Genomic DNA, 24,577 nt, shown 5'->3' on the forward strand with positions numbered 1-24,577 from the left:
CATCAGGGCCTTCTGTACCAAAATCTCTTTGCCATTCAAAGTCTCTTATTTCAGATAGCCTGATGTAACACGACAAACATTAAAGTGCCTTTCTTCTTTGGATTTCACATATACAACTACTCAGGTTTTTTGATTCACCCTGGGTCCCCCACCGCCGGGCTAAGATCGACTTTAACACAAAACCTTTGCTGGAGATTCACTGTTCACCCCGGGTCATCAGACCCTCTTTAACACAAAGCTTTCAATTGATCTCCCGGTGCCGGACTCGGACCAACTTTATCTACTTTTCCAAGCTTTCTTTACTTCAAAAATCAAAGACTTTCGATTGTGCGCTAGATTTTTGCTCAACCTATCGCAGGACCACTTTGATTTACAATTACTTGTTCTCTTCTTGATATAACCTTTTTCTCCCTTTAGCCACTTCTCAGCTGGATACCAAACAGAAACGTTCGATTGAGCACCCACACGGAGCCGGACCACTCTGTCAAAGGTATTAATATCTTGCTTTGAAAGTTCAATCACTCATCAGTAGTTTAACCTTACTTGCGTCCTTTATCACACGTGTTTTAACAATGTTTGTTCCAGCGCTTGCCATACAATGTTGCTGCTTCCAACGTTGGCTTCAACACAGATTGGTCTTGTATCTATCTCCCCAACTCACCGGCTGTGTTGATTTGACTGATGCTGCTTTGTTCTTGGAGCCAAGGTTGGTATCTTGGCGGCTTGTGCTTCTCCCGCCTTGATTATTGACGCGGGAGGGCCCCGGGTATTTCTGACACAAAATGCAGGATTCTTTAGTCCGGTTTCCTGATCTTATGCTTTCTATTCTCAAGGGTACAGGAAAGTAACAGTCCCTTGTCGAAAAGGTCAAGGGAACTTCCCCCCCATCTGTTTTGCTGTCTTTCTTCTCTCGTTCAGCTGCCGTTTCAAACCTGCTGTTTCCTCCTGTGCTTTGCCTCACTCAAAGTGTGTTCTCGTGCTCTGCCTTTTATCCATGTGGGGAATGGTCAGTAATTGCCTGACCTCGCCTGACCATTGTATTGGGAGACGTTAGGTATACGGCTCGGGTGTTAGTCTGCTTTCTCTCATAGCGGGCTGTCTGTGTGAAAGTGTTCGTGTTGTAAAGGGGGGAGGGGTAGAGTTCCTAAATATCCTACCTGGTAGGATAGGGTAAAGGTGTTATAAGGAAGGGGATGCCGCGTCTCACCATCCAGTGTACCACTCCCAGTCCCTGAAGACCTCTCACCCAGGTGATCCTCCCGCACTGGTCCACCCCCAGGAACTGGATCCAAAAGCAATGGCCATGTCCTGAAATACGCAGCCTGGCAGGATTTTTCGTTAACAGGCCCACCTTGCTGCCCACGAGGTGTGCCTTTGGGGGCAAGGCTGGGCAGCCATTTCGGCTGCCCCCCCACACACCGTCCTGGCTCGGCTGTTCTTGATGGGCCCGGGCAGCCACCGCCACGAAGTCGAGGCCATAAATGTCTCTGTGGCCCGTTCGGTCTGGCCCCCCCGCGGGCCGATAGGCACCACTGCCCAGGGGTGGCCGAGCTGCTCCTGACATAGCAGCTAAGCCCCCTTGGTCATAGTCCCTGCTGGGAGTCCCATGCACCCCCAGTGCTTATCAAAGGTTTATGCCCCAGGGGGCCGCTCGAGGCAGCAACCCCACAGTTAAGTGTCTCTCCTTCCTCTCTCCTTTTCTCAACTGTCCTTTCAAATGTCCTTTGGGATTCTTCTCTCTCCCCTGCCCAGCCCATTCTTGGGCAAGGGAATTTATTTGTATTGTTCCTTTTTCTTGACATTCCATCCAACCGCATGGTGGGCTGGATGGTTTCTCCCAGACACATACACATAAAGTAAAACACACACACTACACATTTAATAAAAAAACCTTTATTACTACACTACACTGGTGTCTGTGTCTTGCTTTCCTGTGTGTTCCCTTAGAAGGCCAGCATGCAGCCCAACTAGCCGGACCCTATAGGGCCACAGGCTACACTTCTGTGGAACCTTGCCATCTCCCATGATTGTGTATGTGCATTGCTGTGTAATCGTATTAATTAGCATGTGAATCCATTTAAGACCCCATGCTGGAGAAGAAACAAGTTACTTACCGTTAACTCCTGCTCTCTAGCATGGGTCTTACATGGATTCACATGCAGACCCTCCCTTCTTCCCCTCTCTGGGTCTTCTTGGCTCTCTTTGCCACTTTACATTCATGACCAAATCTGAAAACAGCCACCAGGGGTGGAGCTTAGGAGGACGAATTTCATTGGCTGGGTCAGTATGACCCAAAGTGACAGAAATAGGCTGTAGAAGTGACAAGCAGTTTTCAGCTTTGAAGCAAAACTGCTTTAATATTACAGAGGATTCCCCGCCTGACGACAGGAAATATTCATGAGTATGTGAATTATGAGCATGAGAATACTGCTGATTCATCTGTGCTACTTGCACCCCCACTTGTTCTTATGCCTTGCTATGTCCTTGTACTGCATGCCTGCTTGTGCTCCTCTCTCTTACTTCCTCTTATTTCCGCCTAGCACCCCCTATGGTGCCCTTGATCTCTACGATCTCTACCATCTTCTCTAACGGCTACTCTATCTCGTATCCTATGCCTCACACTAAGACTGAAAGGAAAACGTTCAAGAGGGATACCATAGTCTCCAACCCAGGCCTTCTTATCGCTGATGCCCACATCAGTGCATCCTCCAGACAGACTCTCAAAGACATCCTCTATGTCGTTCCCTCTACAGACCTATGGACCCCTCATATGGTCTCTGTTCTCTCTCCTTTCTCCTCTTCTCCCATTAACAGTGGCACCCGATGGGAGGACCTCTTGGCCTTCTTCCATTCCTCCAAAGCCACCATCAATGTCTTTCTAAATGGTACCGTCATGGTCCAGGACTCTCAGCCCAACCTCCTCCTTCTCGATAGGCGCCTCCTGCATCTTATCAACTTCCTCCCTTCTCCTCCCTTCTCCTATCTCTCCTTCTACCTTCTCTCTGGTGCCTCGGCCACATACATCTGCCTCCTCTACCTCCTCCCTGGCCCCTACGCCATCTAACTCCTCTCTGGCTCCTCTGCCATCTCCATCATCCTCTACCTTCTCTCTGGCCCCTATGCCACCTCCGCCCACTGCCTCTGCCAACTCTCGGGCCGCTCTGACACTTCCGCTAGGTGCTCTTCACGTCTGTACCCCACCCAGTAAGTCTTTCAAATGTGGCAACCTGCTACTCTCAACTCTTGCTGCACTGTCAAACATCTGCTATCTCCTCGAAGACCTTGACCTGGATGTCCTCGCCCTCACCGACACACAGTTCACGGCCAGCTCTGTCAAATGGTTTGACACTTTCCTCCCTGAAGGCTACAAGACCCTCTCTGAGGCCAGCACCAACCGGCCCAAAGTTGGAGTGGCCCTGATATTTCCTGAGAATGACAGAAGCACGGCCTATTCCTCCTTTGTTCCTCCTTTGAATGCCTGGTCTGCAGGCTCGCTATCTTTCCTGGCCTCTCTCTGACTGTGGCCACCACCCACAGGCCACTGGGCCAGGTCGCCCTCTTCCTCTCAGAATGGGCTGACCTCTCCTCTTCTCTGCTTGACTCTACTGCTCAACTTCTCTATACAGAGACCTCAATATCCACCTGGATGTCTCCAACCCCTCCTCTGGGCTCTTCCGCAACCTTTGTGACTCTCTCTCCCTTTCCATTCTACCCTCTGGTTTGACACACTCTGCCAGACACACTTTGGATATTCTCATCTCCTCAGACATCCCCTTCTCTACTCCTCTATCTTGAACTGACCACTTTCTGCTCTCCCCACCTGAAACTACTTGTCCCCCAGCCAAAGCCCATCCCAGCACTACCACCTTCCTTCACGGTCTTTTGGCCCATGAAGCAAGTGTCACTGGCTGCCTTTCTCTGCTCCTCCTAATCCTTCGGCTGACTCACACTCTGACACAGCCCTCTCTAACCTGCATCTTTTGATCTCCAACATCTTGGACACCCTTGTCCCGGTCGTGAGGATCCGCCTGAAGCCTACCTCCAAGTGCAACTCTTGGTATGACTCTGACCTCGCTGCCCTGAAAACAAGTGCAGGGTGACTGAGAGGAAGTGGAGGGCTTTGGGCGCTTCCTCTGACAAACTGGCCTGCTGTCTGCTCCAAAGGCAACGTAGACTCTCTGTCTTCTCCAAGAAGCGGGTCCATATTCAAGCCAACGTCTCGGTGGCCTCGAACAACACGGCCAAACTTTCTAAAATATGCAAGGAGCTGGCCAATCCTACTGCAGTCTCCACCTCTCCTGTTCCCTCCCAGGCCCTCTGTACGGTTCTGGCATCTCATTTCACGGATTTGGGTTGTTTGACAGAGGTAAAAAGATTTGTGGCAGAATTGCCCATAGTCATTTTCACCGCAAATATTTATTTACCTCAGTAGAAAGGAAACCACTAGTATACCCACAAATCCCCCCTACTTACCTTTTCTCCGTCTGCCTCCTCTCCTGTACCCTGCAGCATCTGTTCTGTCCCTCTAGCGCAGGTCGGGTCTGAGGCCGCAGGGTTACTTTTTCTTTTTTCTTCTTTTTTTTTTTGGGTCCCCCACGTCCAATGTTGAGAAAGCGGGGGACACCCCTGCAATCCCCGAAGCCAAAAATATCGAACATGGGAAGCGGTGGACCCCACCGCAACACCCTTGCTTCATGTTCGGTATATTTGGCTTCGAATTTGGTGAAACCTACCATTCGACCAAATTTCTACGAACGATTTGGGGCAAAACGCATTTCACCACGAAAACCCAGGACATCATGTCCTTGCTTTCCTCTTCTCTCTCTCTCCATCTAGCTCTCAGGCCCCCTTTGGCCACCCCTCCCTGTCCTCTTTCTCTTTCCTCCCTATCTCCGATTACACCGGCCGATTTTTCTAGATAAGTCTGATCTATGAAAGTGTCGTCCAAACATGTGCTCCCCTGCTCTTCCAGAACTATTAAGGACCACATTGACACCCTCGCTCCAGCCTTGGCCGATTTCTGCAATCACTCTTTCGCCAATGGACCTTTCCCTTCTCTCCCTTGTGCACCCCCTCCTAAAAAAAGCCTTCTGCTGATCCTCCTTTTCTGTCAAACTATCGACCGATTTTTATCACTCCTTTCCTGGGCAAACTCCTGGAAGAGCTGTCCATCTCCCAGCTTACACTCCACACTAAATCTGTTGGTTGTCTCCATGACGATCAGTCTGGCTTCAGAGCAGCCACAGGCACAGAAACTGCTCTCCTGAACACCCGTGATTATATGCTTTCTAATCTTGACTCCAGTTCTCCCCCTTCCTTCAATCATGCCACCTTGATCAATTGACTCAGTGAGAACCTGCGCATCACAGATCAGGCCCTGGCGTGACTGACCTCCTTCCTCCTGGACCGACCCTACCAGGTCCAACTTGGGTTTTTTCTCTCCACCACTTCTCTCTCCACATGTGGTGTCCCCCAGGGTTCTATCCTCTCACCCTGGCTATTCAATGTCTATCTGGCCCCTCTGTCCCATCTGGTTTCTACCTATTCTACTAACTTTCACTGTTATTCAGATGACACTCAACTCTCTTTCAGGCTTCCCTCGGCCCCCTCTCCTTCCTCACACATTCCTGACTGTCTATCTGCGATTTAGGAATGGTGCACCTTCAACGATCTCTGCCTCAATGCCAGTAAGACTGAGATCTTTCTCATTGGGAACTCTGCTGCCGCTTTCCCTCTATCAATCTGGCCACCCTCCTAGGGCCCTCTACCTGTCACGGCCATAGCCCCTGGCCTGGAGACTCTGGGTCTCTGGGCCTCGCCACAGTGTTCCTGCAAGGCCCCAAGGGCCCAATCAAGCCCCTCTCGGCTGTCCTGGCGCCAGGCTCATATGGCAGATGGAGTTCCCATTGGGGAATGGACCAACATGACTGCCCCCACAAGGTTCAGTTCGGAACTGAACCATGCAGTGTAGCATCTAGGGCGTGGTCCGCCCTGGAGGCACCTGGGATACCTGTAGGCTATTTAAACCACACCCGAGCTGAAGCACGTGCTTCGCGCTGTTCTGCACACGCAGCGTGACGTTCACCAAGACCTGCTCGCAGCATTCCAGGCCTGCCTCTGGGGAGAGAAGAAGAACACCATTATTCTTCCTTACCTGTTCAGCAATCCAGCTCCTTGATCGCTCCGGAGTCTTCTCCGAAACCTGTCCTCACCAGCAAGCAACATCCTAGGGAGGGAGAGAGAAGAGGACAATTCAGTAAGCGTTCGTGTTCCGATTCCAATGCCTTTCAGACTCGCGCTTAACTACCGAAACTCTCCTGGTATTCGTCACCGGTCCGGACATCTTCCACTCTGCGTTCCACTTCCATCTGATCGCACTTCTTCCAGGAACTTCTCGGCGACCTGCAAGGGAAGAACAGCACAGGTTAGCAAAATTCCAAAGACGCTCATAGCGCCGCGCTTTGCGCTTTCACTCACTTTCTCAGCATCGCCCTCTCCATCAGCTCAACATCTCCATCATCCTTTCTGCACCTACAAGAAAAGGAGGAGATTAACAGGGCAACTACTATTACGGAAACACACACTCTTTAAGAATTATAGACTTACCTCAAGAGCAGAGTCGCAGCAGGACTGGACTCCCGGCCCACACAGTGAAGTAACTTGAAAGTAAGGTGCCCAGCCACGACGCGCCCCTGCACAGAACAGCAGGATAGAGAGCACATCTTATCGAGATATAAGGTGAGGAAGACTCTAAGAGGTTTGTAAGGGGGGCACTTGGGAGGTGGGCCCCGAGAGAAGGAGATTGTGGCTAAAACAGGACTCCTGTCTTCCAGAATAGACCCACGGCTGAACGAGTCCCCGGGGGAGGTGAACCCAAATCGGAAGCAATCCAGTCCAGTTGGGTGGTGTCTCTGTGGATACAAGGTGAGCGTGACACTACCCTCAACTTCCTGTGAGGCAAAAAAACCTTGGTGTGATCTTCGACTCCACTCTCTCCTTCTCGCCTCGCATCACAGACCTTGCCAAGAAGGCCCACTTCCAGCTTCACCTCCTCAGAGGTATTCTACCTTTTCTCACTTTCCCCCAGAAGCTCACTGTGTCCAGAGCTCTGGTTCTCTCCAGGCTGGACTACTGCAACAGCCTCTTTCTCAATATGCCTGCCTCTACTCTTCACCCCCTGAAACTAATCCAGAACAGGGCTGCAAGACTTATCCTTGGCCTCAAGCCCAGGGACCACATCTCTGCAGCCCTGAAATCTCTCCACTGGCTCCTGGTGGCTGCAAGGATCAAGTTTAAGACGCTATGTATCGTCCACAAGGCTTTCTGGGGTTGGGGTCCGTACTATATGTAACTCTCTCTGCCTAAATACCTTCCTTCTAGAGCCCTTTGATCAGCTACCGCTAACTCTCTGAGGGTCAGACGGTCCTCCAAGGAGAAAGTGGGGGGGTAGATCTCTCCCCTCTGCAGGTGCCTCCCTCTGGAACGGCCTCCCTGCCTCTCTCCTACTTGAGCTGGACCACCTGAAGTTCCGTAAGCTGCTCAAGACCTTCCTTTTCTCCTCTGCCTTCTCTCTCCCGCTTCCTTGCTAACCTACCTGTCCACTGCCCTGACTGGTTGCTTGGTACCCTCAGATCCACACTGGGTACCAGGCTCCTCCATGACCAGTCATTCTTGCACTGCCTCCTGGCCTACCTCGCACTTAGGGGCTGTAACTGCAACTCCTACAGTTCCCTGCCTCCATACACTTTCCAGAGCCATGCTGTTCTGGCTGCACTTACTCAGAGTCTTGCTGCCCTGACCGCACTTTCCCCCTTCCCTCTCCCATGCACTTCACCCCCTCTCCCTTCCCTTGCACTTTTCATTGTCACACTTGCATGATCCTAATGACACAAGGCCTAGTGGATTGTTTGCCTTGTCTTCCCTCTGTCTCCCCTCCCTGTCTTGTGGCGCCTAGAAACACTTGTGTACAGGTGTGTTATAAATACCAAATCATATCATATCATGTAAGACCCATGCTGGAGAAAAGGAGTTACAGGTAAGTAACTTGTTCCTTACTTCCCTAACCTTGGCAAGATGGGTTGGCTGGATAATTAATCAAGCAGAATGTTGACCGCCTACAGTTTGATGCTCACTCAACCTGAGGAGCAAAGGCTTATAAAGAATTTCAAGTAGGGATCCGCCTCAAAGATCTCATGAGAGCAGCAAAGTGTTTAGGTGAATCGGTATTCAAAGACGTATACTTGAAGCCAATTGCATAGCCCACATTGTTGGTGATAAGCTTTGAGCAAACAATGCTTGCCTCCAGACTTGGCAGAGATTTTCCAGATATTGAGTTTAGGAAAGTCTTGATTCTATTAAAAATATAGATGTAAGCATTATCCCGCCATGCAGCATGACCTTGCATAAGTGCCGCAAGCTAGTTTTTCCTTTCAGATCATACTGGCTAGGAGCTGGGAGTAACGTTTTATACTGCCATGTTCATTGCAACCTTTGTATATTTGCTTTCTTTAGGTGCTCTCAACTGAACTGGTCCCCTTCTCTTCAGCTGCAGAGATAAAATCATCATGCTCTGAGGGAGGGAACAGTATAGATTGCTCTGTATCTCAGGCAATCATGCATCTGGCCAAGTTGAAAGGATCTTGACTGTTTCAGTAACTTTTGAAAGAGGTAAAAGAAAGAGGAAGAGGCAGAGCTGAGATAGTATCTTTTATATCCAGCATTTTGGAGGGGAGAGTCACTTGATTTCTGTATATTTACGGACTACAAATTCATATATAATTCTGGGAATTTCAGTGTTCTTTATATTGTTGTGGTATTGCTTTTATCTTATCTTCCTACATGAGCTGTTAATAAAAGAGGGGCAATGCGCTTGCCTTGAAAGCAAGACGACAAGAAGCAGGGCAGGTTCAATCCCCGGTTCCGCGCTTAGAAACCTCTGGGTATTAAGCGTGTTATAAATAACCAATTGCAATCTCTGCGTCTTTAATAACATCAAGGCAATATTACACTAAAGGTTTGGAAAATCTCCATTATGTAATACATCTTTGTTAGATTATAAATAACAATACTCGTAGTAAAATACAGGAGCAACATTACTTTGCAGACAACGTGTTTTAACTGGCCGAGAATAACTTGCAAGTGAAGATGCTCTTACATTGACAGAAGACCTTTCATCACCGACTTTTTTGATGTTAACATTGCCTAAATGCAGAATGGCCGCCAACACTTTAAAAACATCCATTTGGAAGTCCTCCTTCAAACCTAAAGAAAGTCAAACTGAACATAATTATAAGGTCAATATGTGCACAGGTTGCAAACTGAAATACATATTTAATGGGTAAAAACAGATTATTTTAGCACCCAAGTGAACCGTTGAAAACACGTGTGCAAAAACCAAAGATTGTAGATGAAAAAGTGTCAAAATCATAATTGTATTGTATGCACGTAACTTAACTAACTTCAACAGTCAATTGTTCCATAGAGCTGTAACGTTAATGGAAGGAGTAAAAGCAAAGTCTTTTACGCCTTTCATTAATGTCACAGCTTATTTTCAAGCATTTGTATGTCGGGAAGGAGGCGCAGAACACAACTTGAGTTTGTGCCACCTCCTTCCTCTCCACCATACAAATGGTACAGCATTTGTGCCGGTATGGATTTTCATGCTGATGCAAATGCTGGAGATCCAAATGGGGTCCGCCAGCCTGTTTTATGCAAAAGCATAAAGCAGGGGGGACCCAGTAGGGATCCATTGTACATGCTCCCTGCCATGTAAGCCTGGCATGAAGCATGTGCAATTACAAATAAACATGTTGGAGATGGTTTGATTGTATTTGTGAATACGGCTTACCGTGTGTGCATGGTAAGCAGTGTTCACAATTGAAATGTAACTCTCCCAGACTTACAAGCATGTAGGGGAGGGTTTAATTGTAAATGTGAGCTCTGCTTGCCATGCAGTGTTTACTTACTTTGCACTGCGTAGTGCAAATGTGAAGGCAAAAGGCGGTGTACGTGCTTGTACGCCGCCTTTTGCCCTTTACATTTGCACCCTGCAGTGCAATTGATGAACATTTGGTGGCGGGGAGCTGAGTACGTTAAATTGAAAATGAAACGATTCGCCACCATCAAATTACATTCAGGAACAAACTGAGTCTCCAAGAGTTCTTGTGCGTAGGTATGTTAAATGTTAAAGGTATTTGTACCGTGCACCGTCGCCAACAGAATTGGTCCCCAGGCGCTCAGGCGGATCTGCAAATGAGAAGGCGGGGGGGTTAGTAGGGTGAAGAGGGAGTAGGATAGTGAGAGAAGTGTTGTCCTGTTGGCAGCTTCAGTTTGGTTTCCATCGTGCGCTGAGCTTAGGTGCGAGTATCGGGTCAATGTTAGTCCTTGTGTGCTGTTGGTGCGGCTTATGTGTTGTTTGTTGTTGCGGTGTGGTGAAGTCCGTGCGGTTTGCTGTGCAAGAGGTGATTGTGTGGATTTTTGTGTGAGTTAAGTATGCACAAATTTGAGCTTTTTGGGTTAGTGGGTTATATATCTCGCTGCTAACATTTGCAGTATGGCTCAATGCCTCGTTTTGAGAGTCCTGTATAGTGGCAGAGAGGCCTAGGTTTCACAATATACAAGGTTTCACCATATAACAACGATGGAGGCTACAACTAGATTTGGGAGTCCTGCATAGTGGGAGAGGGTCCTAGTTTTCACAATGCAGTAGGTTTCAAGCACAATAGACTAGGACAGAGGTTACACCTAGAACATAATTATAAGGTCAATATGTGCTCAGGTTGCTACCTAAAATACATATTTAATGGGTATAAACAGATTCTTTTAGCACCCAAGTGTACCGTTGAAAACACATGTGTGCAAAAACCAAGATGTAGATGAACAAGTGTCATAATCAGTAATTGTACTGTATGCACGTAACTTAACTAACTTCAACAGTAAATCGTTCCATAGAGCTGTAACGTTAATGGAAGGAGTAAAAGCAAAGTCTTTTGCTCCTTTCATTAAAGTCACAGCTCAATTTGTTCCTGAATGTAATTTGATGGTGGGTAACCGTTACGTTTACAATTTAACGTAGGCAGCTCCCCGCCACCAAATTTCATCATTTGCACTGCGGGGTGCAAATGCTTCACAATGGTATATCCTCAACAACAACAACAGCTACTGTACCTACAATACAAGCTGTTTATCACCTACCTCTTGTCCTTTGTAGTTAGGGTGACAATGAAACAACCACGCAGGCAGGGCCTATGAAGTGAGGGCCCCCAGGTGGGGAAAAGACCCAGATCTCCTGCAAAACCCAGATGACACCAGCTCTCCGATCGAAGAGAGAAAAAAAAGATGGTCCTACAGGGGCACAAAGGAGGATTGCAGGGTATTGTCAAGATTCCTCTGCCCTCTTTATTTTCTCTACCAAACCTGCTTGGTCCCTTTCCCACCCTGGGCATGCCAGGTGTGATAGAGGGTGTGACTGATGGGGCTATATCTCCTGTTATTGACTCTGCAGATAACCTAGATCACAGTCATCATTTGACAACAATGGATCGCTTCTGCGCATGTGTGAGAACCTAAAAAGGAATTCTATGACCGCTGACATGACCTCAGCCATGACAAACGCAGTGCTAGCAACTGGAGCTAGTATAGCACTGACGACTAACACGATGGCCGCAAACCCAACCCAGGAGGTTCCCTATACGGCCAGGGGTTTTGCGGTCATGGCAACATCCCTGACATCTTTGACATTCTCGATTACCCCGAGCAGGACTGCTAATATCAAAGCAGATGATTTATCATTCGACTCAACCCCCTTCATTTTGGCTAAAATCGAGGCCTTATTTTTGCTCTGCACAAAGATGGCAGCAAACCAGCAATCTATTAAACATATATTTGTAAAGGTGGCAGAAGCCACTATGGCCAATAGTCAATGCAATAGTCAACCCAATGACCCTGGGCTTTGGGCCCCACCTGGTGACGGGGGAGTGAGGGGCGAACAGGGGCTCAACGGGGGGAACATGCGCATCTCAGCGTGATTCAGATGGAGGTCCTGTCCCCTGTTCTTCAAAGAGTGCACCTCTCCGTCTTGATAGGAAAAAACAATCATATCACTGCCCCTCGAACAGCTTCTTGCACATTGAGGCTGCTACAGAGGAAGATGCGATCGAGACCCTAAGATTGGAACAGTTGATGTGTGCTGGTACTCCCTGTGGGCAACCACAGAGACAGGTCCACGGCCAGGCATCTACCACTAGGGCGACCGACGTGGATACCCCACCACACGAGATGGAATCCTCGGTGGTATTGCCTGGGGTGCCACTAAGACCGACAAAGATACCTCTCCCTCACTGTGATCCTCCTCCCCAGAGCTTTCATCAAAGGTCTATTATAATGGCCCAGAGGGATGGAACAGTGAGGCAGGTGATTCTCCAAGGATCGTGAACAACTCAGTTCACTTACCTCAACTTAGACCCTCCCAGTTCCCAGCAGAATCGAAGCACCATAGAGGGAGGATGTGAGTCTAATCTGGACGCAGATGGCGTGATTTCTTTCCCCAGGCCGCAACACCTCTCTACAGAGGGCTGTTCTTTAAACTTACCTGGCACAAACCAGAATCTACATCCCTATAAAGAGCGTCCAATTGGAGTCGGCAAATACCACAATGAGGCACAAGTAAACTCTTTACTTTCCAGATCAGTGAGACTGGAACAACTTGCACCAAGATCCGACAGCCCATTTTTTAACCGTACCACACTGTTATCTATATGGGGGACCATTCTGCAACTATCTTCAATTCGTAGTAGATACATAGCCTGAATTAATCTACCCAAGCGGAACAGTGTCTAGAATTGGGCTTTAATTAAACTAGTCCCCCAACGGTAGGCTCACTATTAACTACATGCACAGGTACCCTACTGTCTATGGGCTTTGTCCTTTCAATCTGCCAACTGTGGCCCTCAAATCATCACCCCTTGCCGCACTAGCATGTCTGCAGCAGTAACAGAGGAGGACCCCCTCAGGGGCCTCACTTTACCTAGACAGACTTCGGCCCTGAGCCGTTACTTACCTGTGGGGGAAGACCAAGGGAGATCTGCCAGCGAGTGCCTGCTGGCTATCATCAACCCCCGACCCTGAGCCAACTAAATTCTGAGGAATTCAACTGACACGATCAAGGTGGGTGCTTAACAGGAGGCAACCAGGTCCTGAGGCTCTCCTGGAACATAGCTGGAGTAAATAGGCAACTGGCCGATCCGATGTGGACTGGTTTTATCAGTGGTTTTAATATAATTGCCTTGCAGGAGGCGTGGACCGTGGATCCAGTTATGCTCAACGGTTACCAGTTCTTTTGTAGCCCGGCCACGAAGGAGGGGGCGGAGGGCTGTTGATCTGGATCAACTGCTCTATGGGCTGGGAGGTGAAGAGGGCAGACACCCTGTCCCCGGATGTTCTTATGTTGTATATTAAATTCAGTCCTGCAGAAACATTATGCCCAATCAACATCTATAACAGACCCTCAGGCTTAACAGGAATGACCTGTATTGAATCAGTCCAGAAGGTGCTAGCCGCCAACAAAGTGGTGGGCCAAAATCACTCTTTTTAATGATAATGGGTGATTTCAATTTACAACTGGCGCTGATCAAGTTGCTCGAAGGTCTGTGGGCGGACCAAGATGAAGCCTGGGATATTCCTGACCTGATGGAGCCTGGCCCAACTTCACTGCACCCCTTGGCAGCCAACACTGACAATCTTGCACAGCCTTGACCCTACCTGTAACAGGAGGTTTGCTACAGACCATCCAGCCAAAAAAACCTTCTTTGCAACGAACGGTTCCTCCTTAATTGACTACATATTAATTTCAGTATCAGCCTGGGCCCGGTCAGGTGAGTACGGTGTAATCGATAGGTCTGAAAGTGACCACCATCCACTAGCCATGCATCTAAAACTGGAAAACTAAGATGCTGGGAGGAAAGCCACTATGAAGGGTCCCAACAGGGACAAAGACCTTGTGCGAAGCCTGCTGAAATAGGCTAAGATCCTAAACCCTGAGTTGAATCAAAGTATATATATTTCGATCCTAGCCAATGTCAAGGTAATTTGGAACCCAGAAACTAAACCCACTGGGGTTCTGGATGAATTTAAAATGTTGAAAACAAATGTGCAACCATATGTAACAGGAACTGGAGGGAAATTTAAGAGTAAACCTGTTATGGGGTGGAGGGTGTTTGATGGGCCCTGTAGAGAGGCAAAGAGAGATATAGAAAAATGCCTAAGAGATCCCTTGGGGATTGATCGTCCCCAGCTTCCGTTCACTGAGAACCCATTACAAAAACCTACTCTACGATAGAAAGACCAAATATCTAAAAGGGAAATGGGAGGGATTGCATAACACCTGGCAGTCGAGAAACAATGTTATGTTCTGGAAATTGGTCGCTGATAATGATCTTAAAGGGGACCCCCAAAAGCCAGATAGCATGGGTGGAGATAGCTGGAGGTCACACTACTGCACTCTTTATGCAGTAGACCCCTCCTTCAACTCACCCATTGGCCACTGAAGGCAAATCCAGTATCAACAGGTTATGTATCACTCTACAGGAGGTAGAGGAAGTTCTAGTCGCTTCCAAAAATGGGAAGGCAGCCAGCCCATACCTAATTCCATTGGACCTTTATATGGACAAGCCTAACACCTGGACAGCTATACTACTCCAGGTCTTTAGGGCAGTGTTAGATACAGGCAAGATCCCAGACTCATGGTGCAGGGCAGTCATTATCCCGGTATACAAGAAGGGAGGTAGGGACAGCCTGGCCAATTTTAGACCTGTATCCTTCTTGGATGGGGCTGGGAAACTGGAAAAATAATTTTAAAGAATCTCCAGACATGGGTGGCCCATAAACGGATAATAAGCATCCATCAGGCAGGTTTCCAAAAGAGACTGGGTACCATAGACCAGTGCCTCATGTTACATCTAATTATCCAAAAATACACTGGGCTTGTATCCGGCCCGGCAAACTACAGGTTTGCCTTGCCGAGCCACGGTGCCCGACAGGTCTGATTCTGCCGGGCACAGCGGTCATGCCAGGTAAAGCCGTCACGGAAGCTCCGGCACCGTTAACAACGGTGCCTGTGCTTCCATGTACCCACACCCATAGAGTCCTAGGGAGATTAACGAAATTACTGGTGCATGAATTCCCGGCTGCCGGACTTTGAACAGCCTGATGTCGCTGGTAATTTATTACGGGTCCGGCGCAACCAAGCGATAGCATCGGCAGGTTTACCCATAATGAGGCCCACTGTCTTACTAAAAAGGCGTCTGTATTTCCTATTCATGGACAGCATTTGATTCTGTGTCCCGAATAACTATGGAAGGTCCTGGGAGAACGGAAAGTACCAGAGCACCTGATAGGCGTCATATCAGCCCTAAATTCCAAAACTAAGTCCTGTGTACGGTACAATCTGGGCCGCGAACACACTACATATTTTGAGGTGGCTCTGGGAGTCAGGCAGGGTTGTGCACTGGCCCCCCTTCTGTTCAATCTATATATATACAAGGAATCATAGCTGAACTAGTGAGGGGGAGCCAGGACTCCCCGAAGCTGGCGCCAAAGTTCCCGGCATCATTCTATGCAGATTTGTGTCGAATCTCTTTGTAGATTTAAAATCAGAATTCAATTTTATATTGTATAGATTGTAGGAAATTATGGCTGGCTTCGAAGGAACTAAAGATGGCCCCAGAGATTTTAAGAGCTATTGTTAAATTATATCAAGGGAACACTGCATTTGTCAGGCGTGGCCCCAATGGGGAATACACAGATGCCTTTGTGGTAAATCAAGTAGTGCACCAATGATGTGTCCTTTCGCCAGTACTTTTCTCATTATTTGTGACTAAACTTTTCACATACTCCGCCGATGCCCCTAAACTTGACTGTGAAAAGCTGCCACTTCTATTTTTTGCGGATGACACCTCAACAACACCCATTTGGTTAAAAAAGCTTTATTACCTTTTTAAGCTATCTATAAAGAAATGTTTTCTGCAATAGCAATGAAACTAAAATCATGGCCTCTCATATGACCAAGATGAAGAGGATAACTATTATTTATAAGGGATACTGGATAGATTGTGTTATGACTATATGGGTGCCTGGTTTAGCCGCAAGGGCTTGTAGGGCCCACAGACTCAAAGTGCAATCATGTTAAATAGAGGGGCAGGTGTTACTCTGTCTTTCTCTAAACATTATGAAGGACATGACATAGCACCCAGCTTGGAGGTATATAGTGCCCAGGTAACCTCAGTAGTGCTGTATGGAGCTGTGATTTGGGACATGAGACATGACCAACATTACATTTTGTACCGTAGGAGACCATTTTTATATTAAAAGAATTACTTTCCTTGCGTGCTATTTTATATGCTATAGGCATTCAGGGTCTGTGGGATAAACAGGGAGATATTAAATACACTCTTATCTATAGAGTTAAATACATCAATGGGTATTAGAGGTCATGCTCGTTAAAGGATGCGCGCAACCATCATTCACTGAATACTTGACGGTGAAACAAGATTTCTGTTTTGTAAGTTATCAAAATACCTAAGAATCTTTGTCACAGATTCAGCCATAATTGAAACAGCGCTTGGGTATCTTACCATTAGCAAAGTTTCAGAGAAATCGGAAGTCTGATCCTACAATATCTTGCCCATTGTGCCAATGCCCCACTAAAGACATAAGGCACCTTCTACTCTGGTGTCCTAAATGTATCCAATTAAGAAGACGATGGTTAGTCTCTTTTTAAAAAAAACAAAGTTGTCATAGAAGGTGGTGCAGTGGCGCTTTGTCGTGATTCAACAAAACTAGATACAATTCCTGGCGCTGCATCCTATTTAGTATCGGCATGCAAACTTATGCTTATATATATTCTAAACCACAAATCAAGTTAGAACAGTAATCTATTTAAACTTTGGCGTATTTGTTTTATCCGTCAGTTTTAAATTATGAAATGTGCATAAATTAAAAGGGAAGTGTGACGATCTGAGGATGTTGTTAATTCTCCCCTAGTGTGAAACCTTCCCCATGGGGTCAGGGCGGTGCGTCCACAGTATAATTGTCCCCCTGTGGGCAGTGCACCGAGCGAGGTTTCAATGGGGGAGGAACCCCCTTTTGGGATTGGGGACAACCAAGCAGAGAAAGTGGTATTGCCCCGCCTCAGTACACATAAACCTTTCCCAATGTTAAATCCTTGTTTCCCTTATTTGGATAGGGATGTCTGCTTTTGTCAAGTTACCCAATCTAATATACTTGACAACATTAAAACAAGAGAAAATATAAAGTATACTGCATATGGCACACTTCAAGTATTGCAAAACCCAATATACTTGGTAAGATTGAAACATTAGAAAATGCAAAGTATGCTACTTTTGACTCCTTTTTATGTACTGAGACAAAGAAGATCAGGAGTCCAAAGATCACTTTGGAGAAACAGAGTGAGCGCCCCAGCTTCTCAACGAATGTGACTAGCCCAAAACACACCACAGCTGAAATGCAAAGGGAGAACTGTCCTCCAAGCAGGAAGCCGGTGAGCCGTGCAGCGGGCAAGCAAACAAGAGCCAGCAGGAGGGAAGCCGCAAGCGAATGAGAACCTGAACGCGGTCCAGGAAATAGGGGCTGCTATGGCTGCTGCTGAGAAAAGCCTTTGGGCATCCAGCGCACCAGCAAAGCATCCATGAGAGAGAATGCACTGCCGGGGAGAAGCAGACGTCTGCAGAGACGCTGCAGACCACTAGGGCGCCATTGCAGACTGCTACGGAGTCCCAAACACTACCGGAGCCTCAAGCGATGCAACAGCTGCTCAGGAAACGCTGGTACCTGCCAGTAATAAGCAAACAGGTATGCAGATTACCCGAGAGGTGCTAGAAGTTGGGGGGAGCATGTGGTGAATGGCAGAAGCTGAAACAAGGGGGTCTGGGACCCTGTGAAATACGTGCAAGTCTAGCACCCGCACTGATATGTGAAACAGAAACAAAGCCAATCAGAATATTGAGAGCATGGACTCACATTGAAAGAGGGAAAGTCCGTGAGAGGGCAAACACTTGGCAGGAGAGTATATTAAGCCGGTTTGAATGTTGCAAGTCTGGAACCTGCACCCAAGTGAGAAGTTATTGAAGATGACAGCTTGGCAGGAGATTGAACCAAGCAGTTATAAATACCCAGAGAAGGGACTCCAGGAGAGGACAGTTGCTTGGCAGGGGAGTAAACCAAGCCATTTTGAACACTATGAGTCTCAGACCCCCACACTCAAAATAAGTAAATGAAATATCGATTCCTACGCTTGGTAAAAAGAGTGTGCCAAGTTTGTAGGATAAACAGTAGAAATAGAAGGAGCATATCCTTGTAAATTATCTAATGACCACTGACAAAGAGAATACAGGCCTGAGTGGCCCCAGAAGGAGAGACACTACAAGAAGACATCTAGGGGAAGGATTACAACCCTAACCTTGGAGCCGTAGTTTTGAACATTTCTTTATTTTTTCCACTTTTGATTGCCAGAGAGACTGGGAACTTTTCTGCTGGTTAGATCTGCAAAGAACATTACAATAAGGGAATCCGAGAGTAAGAATTACGAGCCTCAGCTTGGAGTTCCACATTTGTGAAAATGTCTTCATTTTTACCACTTTTTTTACCCGAAAGACTGGGAACTTCCATATTGGTTGGAATGGCAAATAACATTTTACTTTGGGGAGAGATCATTCTTTCACAGTTGGTTTAAGTCATTAGTGTTAGGGATAAAGGTAGGCTTTTTGAGACGCAACAGAAACCGACTTTATAGTTTTGGACATTCTGACAATTTCCTTAGTTTTCATAGAGGCAGGGAAACCCCTCTTAGTTTTAGGGACAGAGAGGCATTTTTCCAATCATTTTTCATATAATAAAGGTTTCTACCCCAAAAAATGCCACCATTGTGTCCAAGCCTTACTTCTGCACCCTCACACAAGCTATCATATATAATTATGTAACTATGGACCATGTGAATTTAGCTGAACATTTGGTATGTGTATTATTGTTCTTTTAGATTATGAATTGTATGCATGCATTTATTAATGGTATATGATATGTAATGATGTGTCTTTTATCTTGGTGCATCTGTGATGCTTTTATGGAATATTTCTAAATAAAGCGTGTGTATCTGTGATGCTTTTATGGAATATTTCGGAATAAAGCTGTCTTAAGAAAAAAGAAAAAAATAGGGCGGTAAGAACTGGGAGTAGCCCCAAAGCTTCCTACCAGAGGCTGGCCACATGAGATTCTCCAAAGGTTGGCCCAGTGTGACTTCTCCTTCCTGTCTTAGGGTCCTGGCTCTAAGTCTACCTACTCAACTAGTGGCAATGGACCTGTACTTAAGGAGGCCTTTCCTGCATCTCTTGTCCTATCTCCTTTCCCTCTCAAACCCATCTCATCAACACTTTTCCATGTTGTCGTACCTTCACTCACACCTCTCAGTTTTAGGATGTGTCTGCTCCACTCATTTTTCTCTGGTTTTCTCTTCCAACCTCCGTCCTTCCACACTCACCCCTCTTCTCCCTGATGCAACCTCCGACCTCGTCCTAAAGGCACACCTCCTCATCCCCCTGGATGTCACCTCCAACTTCCTTTCTATTTCTTCCCCCTTCCTCAGCTCCTGTCAAGCCACTTCACTCCTTCTCATGTTCCGTCTCACCACCTCCTCACTGTTCTCTACCTCCTTTTTCGTGTTCCTTCTGGCCAACGCTCTCCAGCCTCCTTTCTCCTATCTCACCTCAATTGCCTTCTGTCTTCACCGCAACTCTCTCCAAAGCACCATGTCTGCCTCCAAACAACCACATTGTTGTCCAGGTGGCAGCGGTTTATGCTGTGGGGTGGTCATGCCTGTGGGGATCGCCCTCATTTAAAAGCACTCAGATTTTTATAGGGCTTTGAATTAGAATGGTAAAGAGGTGATTGTTATGGAGACCATGAGTCAGGTCATGAGGTTAGGGCACAGGGTAAGTGTGAGACAGCCATGCTATCTAGAGAGACGACAGACAACAAAAGTACCTTTAAACCAAGCCTTATTAATGTTCCGGATGGTGTAACGCCTAACTTACCCTTTGTTATGGTGGAATTTCCCTGCCTAAAGAAATCTAAGGAAAGTCCATGTCTTATAGGTACAAAATAAAAGTCTGTCTGTGTCAAAAGCCTATGCTGTCCTCACAACAACAACATAACTAGTGGGGGAAATGCTCTCAACCAAATATAAGTGTTCCAAAGTAAATGTTCCACAATTGGTAGAGTTTTTGATTCAAGTTCAATATAGTTCCAACATAACCCTGTTTCCCTAAATATCGATCAAGTTCTTCTTCAGATTCCCCAATATCACAGTTCACATTACTGGCTGTTTTCGGGTCTCCCTTCCCAGAGTTCAAAAGGGTAATACAGTTCAAACAACAATGTAGTATTGGGATTCCCTTCCCCAAGAGAAAGGCAACAAAGTTCAAACAACTCGATGGTCTTTGGAATCCCTTCCCCAAGATGAAGGCAATAAAGTTCACACAATACTGTAATCTTCACCAAGGATTCACTCCTCTTTTCTGCTTTTAATTTTTAGTGGCTTTTGGTCTAGGCGTAGTCATCAGACCACACGGTCCAACCATCACAGGTCACACAACCAACAACCACATGTCCTCCTTGTGCTCCAAGTCTTGATTTTGAAGGGGGGGCGTGGCTAAATGGCCACATAGGAGGACGTGTCCGTGGAGAGCTCCTGGGATCCGACACTGATCCTTGCAGAAACCGAAGTTTCCAATGGACCTTGCATGCCGGCGACACAGCCAAGCGCTTATGAACATCTGAGGAGTGTCCCGAGCGCGGAAGCGGTGTGATTGAATGCCGAGGCGGGAAGCCTCGGCCGAAAAAGAAGAGCGGGGTGCCCGCGGCTGAGACGAGAACAAGATGGCGGCCCAGGACAAAGGGCCATAAAAGTGACCGCAGCGTTCGCTGGCGGTGAATACGGGAGCCCGGCGCTGCGACCCGTTCCCTCCAGCGGGAACGAGGGTTCGGTGCTGGATGGGTGCAGGCACCTTTTGGAGCAGCTGATAGGAGCGGACTGGCTGGTAATACAAGCCCGGCGGCCCTGCAGCAAGATCGAGATCTCTAGGAAGCTTGCGGCTGGCTCGTAGCTCTCGAGTGGAGGCGCGACCCCCGTGAGAGAAGTGGCGAAGACTGGCTCCGGCCAGCAGGGAAGCAGCAGGAAGAGTCGGGGCATCCCTGGCGCGGCCGCGGCGGGCTCCAGTGGGCTTAGGCAAGCCCGGACAGTGAGGTGGGTTCCGACCCTCGGCGGGTCATATGAGCCGCTGCCTGGAGGCCACCAGCGAGGGCACGGCCGAAGTACAGGAAGCCGGGGAGTCCGGACCCGGCGACAAACCCAGAGCGTCCCGAGGCCGGTGGAGCTACGAGCTGAGCACAGAACGGTACTGTACTGCACGGCCAAGACGGATATGGGCCTGAGCCCCTACACAAGGTGAATCCAGCAGTCCCACGGGCCACCACGACACGGTTCTGGTAAGGGAAACTCTGGGGCACCAGATAGACTTTCGAGTGGACAGAGCATGGGCCGGAGGGGCCGCACTGGCACTGGAAGACAGGTCAGGGCCGGAGCCTGGACCCTGTGAATGAAGGCTGCAGACACAAGCGCGCGTGGGTGGACATAGCCCACACTGGTGTTGCGCTGGGCCAACGGGATACCCAGGGAACGGTTGGGCCTGGCCCTGGCAATTTCGGGGGAACTTAGTGCGCCTAAAAGAAGACTGCACGCGGTGGGGTATGCCCTCACGATCCCGGTGCACCAAGATGTCTAATAAACCCCCCAGACTGAGAGTCAAACAACCCACACTAGATGACTTTGCCAGAACACCAACAAGTGTGGAAGAGGCCAGGAAGATAGAAAAGTCCCCCAAAATGGGCCCTAGCCCCACAGGCAACCAAGAAGTACTGGAGGCAATTGCAGATCTGAAGGAGGCCTGGGAGACCAAACTGGGCCTAGCAATGGATAAACTGGAAGCTGCACTTGAGCTCAAGGTAGGAGCAGTGCAAGAAGACATGAACCTCCTCCGGCAGGATGTGCGGTCTCTGGCTGAGCGCACAGGGGCCCTAGAAAAAGAAGTGGCCCCAAACACGGCGGCCTGTGCGGCCCATCGATCAGAACTTCATGCCTTGGTGCAGAGGGTTGGCAATCTGGAGAACAGGGCAGAGGAGGCGGAGGGACGTGCCTGAAGGAACAACATCTGCATTGTTGGATTGCCGGAAGGTGCTGAAGGAACTAACACCACCGAGTCTATCGAGTCCATGCTACAACAGGAGATACCCGGGGGAGCCCTATCCCAGGGGTTCACTGTAGAAAGAGCGCACAGGGCCCTGATAAGGAATCCGCCGCCGGGGAATCCCCCTAGGCCGGTGATTGCTAAGATCTCAAACTACTGAGACCGCGAAAAAATCCTGGAACACTTTCGAAAGGGAGGCACGATCCAGAGGGGGGCTGCGCTTATAACAGCATACTCTGACTACACCTTGCAAGTACAGCGGAGCCGAATGGATTTTGTGTCGGTGAAGAGGAGATTGCGGGAAGCCGGCCATTAATACATGCTGCTCTACCCGGCTAAACTGAAGGTATTCCACGGGAGCAGAGCCCTGTTCTTTCACACTCCAGGGGACGCTATGGGATGGCTGGACTTGCAGAGCTGCCCCCAGGAACCGGACATCCAGGAGAATGTTGGCAAAGATAAGTAGCGTGTGGTTGGGGCTCCCCGAGCGCTGTATCAAGTGACATTGGGACTTGAATGTAGCATTGCATATAAATGGCTGGTGTATACGCCTGGCGCAACAGTTATACTTAAGATCCGGGGATACCGGGAAATTTGCATATTAGTAGGGGAGCAACACGGAGCCCGAGCTACTCACCCCTACCGAGTAGTTTAGGTAGGTCACTGGTAGTCCGGTGACACCCTGCTGGGCTCTGGGCCTGGGATTCCAGGGCAGAGCCAAACGCGGGAGGGCCTGAGATCCAGGAATGGAGCTGGGCATTTGTGGGGGTTGGGGCCGAAGTTGGGGAGGGAGGGGGGAGGATTGTAAGGGTGTACAGTGGTTTGTAGTTGGGCATTTGGGAGCTGGGCATTGGGTTAGAGGGAAGTTGGGCGGGAGGGAAGGGGTAACGAGCCAAAGAGCCGGAAAACGGATTAACAAGGGGAGCATTAAGGGTAGGGTTAGGATGGGAACAGTCCGAACAGATGGCATGGGGTAACCTCAAAATTGTGACCTGGAATGTACGGGGCCTTAACAGCTATTTGAAACGAAATAAAGTGATGCTGTACTTAAAGAGGATGCGTATAGACACAGCCCTGCTGCAGGAGACTCATCTCACTAGGGAGAAGCTGGAGGTGGTCAGGAGGAAATGGAAGGGCAATGTTGTGGGTGCTGCATACTCGGCGTAGGCTAGAGGGGTTATCACTTGGGTGGCAGCGCATGTGCCGTTCCAGGTGCTTGGCTCTACGACAGACCCGGAGGGCAGAATGGTGGTGGTAACGGGTCTCCTGGAAAACAGGGAAGTGCACATTATAAATTTGTACGCCCTTAATAACGACACAGCGGCTTATTTTAGGACCCTTTAGAGCAAACTTGGCCCCCTGGCAGGGGGTACGGTGGTGTGGGGGGGGGGGACTTTAACTGTACCCTGAATCCCAGAATGGATAGGTCAGTAGACAAGGCAGGGAAAACGTCACCGGCGGCTAAAGCGCTGGGGACTTTACTGAAAGACTTAGGCTTAGAGGATGTGTGGAGAAGGTTGCACCCTATGGATAGGCAATATTCACACTACGCAGCGCCACATGATTTGTACACGAGGCTAGATTATGTGTTTGTAGCGGCCAAGATAGTGGGAGACATAGTGGGAGTGGAATATAAGGCCCGAGTATTATCTGACCACTCGCCCTTGGTAGTAGAGTGGAGACATCAGCCCCCAAGATCGCGGATCCCAACATGGAGACTCAGGACCGAGGCTCTGCAGGATGAGGGGTTCCGGGAGGGTCTGAGGGATGCCATCGAGGAATATTTCGATATAAATACGGGTAGCGTACGCTCTGTGGGAACACTGTGGGAAGCGTTTAAGGTGGTGGTGCATGGGGTAGCCATTTCCAAATCTAAAGGGCTCCAGGGGGGTATCGAAAGGGAACTTCGAGAAACAGAAAGGGAGCTGGAGGGACTCACACGTTGCGAGAACACTGCCCATGATAACAGAACCAAGATAAAAGATCTACAGTTGTCCTGCAGTGCACTCTGGGATAGGCTGTGTAGACTCAATTACAGGAAATACACAGCGAGGATCCACGCAGGGGGCGACAAGCCGGGCAGATTGATGGCCTGGCTGTATAAGAGTGAGACCCCCCCCCGCTCAGTGATCAGTGAGATTAGGGGTGAGGGAGGCTGCATCTGCAACACCCAAGAAGGGGTAAACGAGGAATTCCTTATGTTTTACAGACAATTGTATGAGGACACAGGGGAGGATATGTGTCAAGACATACGAGACACATTAGAG

At 48.5% G+C, this 24,577-nt stretch overlaps 1 protein-coding gene across 3 annotated transcripts in view; it reads right to left on the reverse strand.

Moving 5' to 3' along the window:
• MYO5C (myosin VC) overlaps positions 1–24,577 on the reverse strand; it is a 1,282,854-nt gene that overhangs the window by 857,211 nt on the left and 401,066 nt on the right. For 2 of the 3 annotated variants that reach the window (XM_069624842.1, XM_069624843.1), the window contains one exon: positions 9,155–9,261. In XM_069624842.1, coding sequence (XP_069480943.1) covers positions 9,155–9,261 — 107 coding nt within the window. Of the gene's footprint in view, positions 1–9,154; positions 9,277–24,577 lie in introns of all 3 variants that reach the window. The other variant, XM_069624844.1, reaches the window with a different exon arrangement.

The sequence above is a fragment of the Ambystoma mexicanum genome, chromosome 11, assembly GCF_040938575.1.
Source record: "Ambystoma mexicanum isolate Mex_15411 chromosome 11, UKY_AmexF1_1, whole genome shotgun sequence".
Taxonomy (NCBI): domain Eukaryota; kingdom Metazoa; phylum Chordata; class Amphibia; order Caudata; family Ambystomatidae; genus Ambystoma; species Ambystoma mexicanum.